The sequence below is a fragment of the Myotis davidii genome, unplaced genomic scaffold (genome assembly GCF_000327345.1).
Source record: "Myotis davidii unplaced genomic scaffold, ASM32734v1 scaffold898, whole genome shotgun sequence".
Taxonomy (NCBI): domain Eukaryota; kingdom Metazoa; phylum Chordata; class Mammalia; order Chiroptera; family Vespertilionidae; genus Myotis; species Myotis davidii.
The window spans coordinates 412,801-416,587 of NW_006289504.1; the positions used below are offsets into that span (position 1 = coordinate 412,801).

Consider the following 3,787-nt stretch of genomic DNA (forward strand, 5'->3'; position numbering starts at 1 on the left):
AAAGGGCCAAACTAGAAGGGTCACGGAGGACAGCCTGCAAGCTGTTATTCAGGCCTCTCTTAAGAGCAAGCATGATGTTAACACACAAATTTCAAAGTAAAAAAAAAAAAAAAAGCTTACCTGCGTACTACACCAACAATAACTGTGTTTTCTGAAAGTTGTGTTGCTCGAATAGACCTATCAAGAAAACAAATTCCAAAATGAATTTAAAACAATTCTTTAAAAACTAAAAACACTTAGCAGTTCTGGTGGAACAAAGGAAGCCGGGGGAGAGGACGCGGGGAGCACAGGCTCTGGACCCCTCTTGGCTGCGATGGCCCTTTCCGTGCTCCCGGCTTCCGACTTCTCTGCCATCTTCACTTTGGCTCTTTAACTGCTGGGTCACCCTGCCTCCTGGGTTTCTGACAGGAGCTGGGAGGAGGTGCTGACAACAGGCACCGCACAGCATGGCCGGTGACAGTCGCACGAGTGGCTGACTTGCCTCGGCCCCTCCCAGCTGGCGGCCAGAAGGACCTTCCATTCTGCTCTCGCCGCTCACCTGCACAGAACACGCCAGGTCTCAGCTGCTGAGGGGTGAAGTCCAAGGCCTTGGGCTCAGCCCACGAAGCCCACATGACGGGGCTCATGCCTGCAGCCCGAGCCCCATCCCATCCCTGCCCGGCCCAGCAGCCATCCAACCCACCGGAGTAGAGGAGCCCCAGACACCCTGCCTGCCCCTACAAATGCTGCTCCCTCACCTGGAACGTTTCCCCCTCTCTTCCTCTCCAATCTCCTGCCCGTCCATCAGGACTCAGCCCAAATGTCCCGCGTGGAGCCGCCCTGACATGGGCCCTGCAGCACTTGGATGTGCACCCTCTCTGGGCACAGATGTGCCTGTACTGCCATCACTCTCTGGTCCTGCCATCTACGGCCTCCGCTCCTCAGAGGCAAGACCCACATCTCCTCACCCATGTGGCTCTAATACCAACTGCGTGCTCAGCACTGAGGAGACACGCACGGTAGGGTTCCTCGACTGGAAGTATAGCAGACAGAGTAACTGGCCTTCCACAAGGCACCTGATCAAGTGTAAGGAGTTATAAGCATCCCCAACAAAGAGATACAGGTGAAAGCTAGTCGTTTAGACAAGTCAGCGACTGATGAAAGGCCTTCCACAGGCCGTGTGAGTAGGTGCCCAAACGGAGGCTGACGGGAAAGGCAGGGCTCTGCCCGGGCGACACTCGCGGGCGTTGTGTTAAGTCGGCCAGGAGAGAGCGAGTGAGCAGATCAGGAGGCAGAGCCTGGAAATCAACCAGGGGAGGGCCAGAATCAAGATGAAACTGACTTGGGAAACCACAGAGTAAGCAACCCCGTTCACATTCCTTATTTTAAAATTATATAGAATTTTAATCTATATATCAAGAAAAATTTGCTGGATGAATTAATCCAATTTTTTAGAAAATTCCCCAAATGTGTAACAATTGTACATTTTCCTCCCTTAACAGGTAGAGCATAATTCTGTGTTCTGTATATTTTACCACAATCAAAAAGTGCAGCGTAACTATAACCTAACCTTTATTTTACAACAAGGATGACCCAGCAGCATATGATTTTCCATCATCCAGACACGCCTGTGGCTAGGGCTGGGCCTGGACACGATGGGAAAGAAGCCCAGAATTCTCGCATACTACTGATATTCTGCAAGTATTTTAAACGAGGCACATTCACCTAACGCTAGAGGACAACTGTCAAACATATGGAAAGTTATAATAACTTGTTGCAATAATATGCAGGTGACAGCTGTGGTTAGTTACATATTAGATTTCATCCTAACGCTTAATGGTTAGAATTCATCCTTTCTTACCATTTTTAACAAAGCAAAGAGAAACAAAGCCAGAGGCAAAGATCAGTCCTAGAAATAATGCTATGGTCCTGTTTACTTTACATGCATGGAAGGCAACTTAAAGGGCGCTGAATTTAACTTAATATATTTCTGGGTGGCATTATTGTCACAAGCGCCCGGCCCACTTAGCACGTGGGCCCGAGTCTCGGGCTTACCTGCACAGCGTCAGGGCGTCCCTATGGTCCTGTTTACATGCATGGAAGGCAACTTAAAGGGCGCTGAATTTAACTTAATATATTTCTGGGTGGCATTATTGTCACAAGCGCCCGGCCCACTTAGCACGTGGGCCCGAGTCTCGGGCTTACCTGCACAGCGTCAGGGCGTCCAGCTGCTGGGGGTTTCTGTGGTCGATGATGATGATGTCATGATTTGCAGCCAGGAAACAGGTCAGGACAGTCTGAACCTCCGGGGCCACCGTGTACTTAAACCCTGCTTTTTCACATGCCTTACGGAATCCTTTACACTGGCTGTCGTCTTTGACAAACACTAAAAGCACCTGAATCAAAAAAGCATAAACACTTTAAAAAAAAAAAGAGGTTGGAATATCATTTCTTAACCAGCCACAGAAAACTCCCATGTGTTTTAAGGCAAGCACACTGATGTGAACATAATCTGTTGATATACACCGTCTCCCCATGTAACTCAGGGGCCGGACCACTCGGCTCCTGGAAAGCTGGGCTATTCTATCTGGACGTCCTAGGCCAGTGGTCGGCAAACTCATTAGTCAACAGAGCCAAATATCAACAGTACAGCGATTGAAATTTCTTTTGAGAGCCAAATTTTTTAAACTTAAACTATATAGGAAGGTACATTGTTATTAACTTAATTAGGGTACTCCAAAGGTGTTGCGGCCAAAGGTAAACTGAGTGGGGGTGTGGGTGAAAGGATTAAGGAAAGACAGACAAGAGAATGAAAGCTGGGTCTCAGTGGGACGCTGCTCCCTGATGAGGAGACAGCGCCAGCGCCCACAAGCCGTGTCTTTATTTTATAGCAGATGCCACGAGGCAAAGTAGGGGCATGATCAAGTTATTTTCAGCATTCTTATGAGTTCCAACCCTACTCAACTACATGCACCTGAACTCTACCACAAGGCACGTGGGGCCACATGTTTGGACCATAGGTTCAAGCTTACAACCACAGCCGTTGGCTATAATTGTGCTGGGAGGCCCTGCCCTCCAGCTGGGACCTGCACGTGGCAATGAGAGGACCCTGTCCTTTCATTAGTCCGAGGCTTGAACCTGGCTGAAACACTTTAACCGTGCCCCATACTAAGGCTTAGGAAGAGCCACACTCAAGGGGCCAAAGAGCCGCATGTGGCTCGTGAGCCACAGTTTGCCGACCACAGTCCTAGTGCATGGATCACATACTCTTTCTTTTGCTAGTAAACCTCTGGCAGAACGCAACCAAGGGCTGATCCAGCACTTTATCTTGAAATTAAACCAATTAAACCACGCAAATATTTGTTTTAGTTAACTGTAAGTTAACTAGGCAGTCCTTAGATGGGACATGCTAATATTTCAGTCAAACTCCTGGAACACTTAATACTTCATATAATGTATTTTTTTTATTTTTTAAACATATTTTATTGATATTTTACAGAGAAGGGGAGAGGGATAGAGAGTTAGAAACATCAATGAGAGAGGAACATTGATCAGCTGCCTCTTGCACGCCCCCTACTGGGGATGTGCCTGCAACCAAGGTACATGCCCTTGACTGGAATCGAACCTGGGACCCTTCAGTCCGCAGGCCGACGCTCTATCCACTGAGCCAAACCGGTTAGGGGTATATAATGTATTTAAATGTTCTGACTCAATGTAATGCCTCCAAGTTGAAAAAAAATCCTATCTAATAATAGACAAGCATGGTAATTGACTGTACCTTCACTATGCCTCCCATTTGCTACTCAGT

General features: G+C 47.9%; 1 protein-coding gene across 1 annotated transcript in view; it reads right to left on the reverse strand.

Moving 5' to 3' along the window:
* Window positions 1-3,787, reverse strand: part of PDE8A (phosphodiesterase 8A) — a 90,556-nt gene that overhangs the window by 42,859 nt on the left and 43,910 nt on the right. Inside the window, 2 exon segments of the mRNA XM_015562792.1 lie at window positions 121-177; window positions 2,185-2,375. Coding sequence (XP_015418278.1) covers window positions 121-177; window positions 2,185-2,375 — 248 coding nt within the window.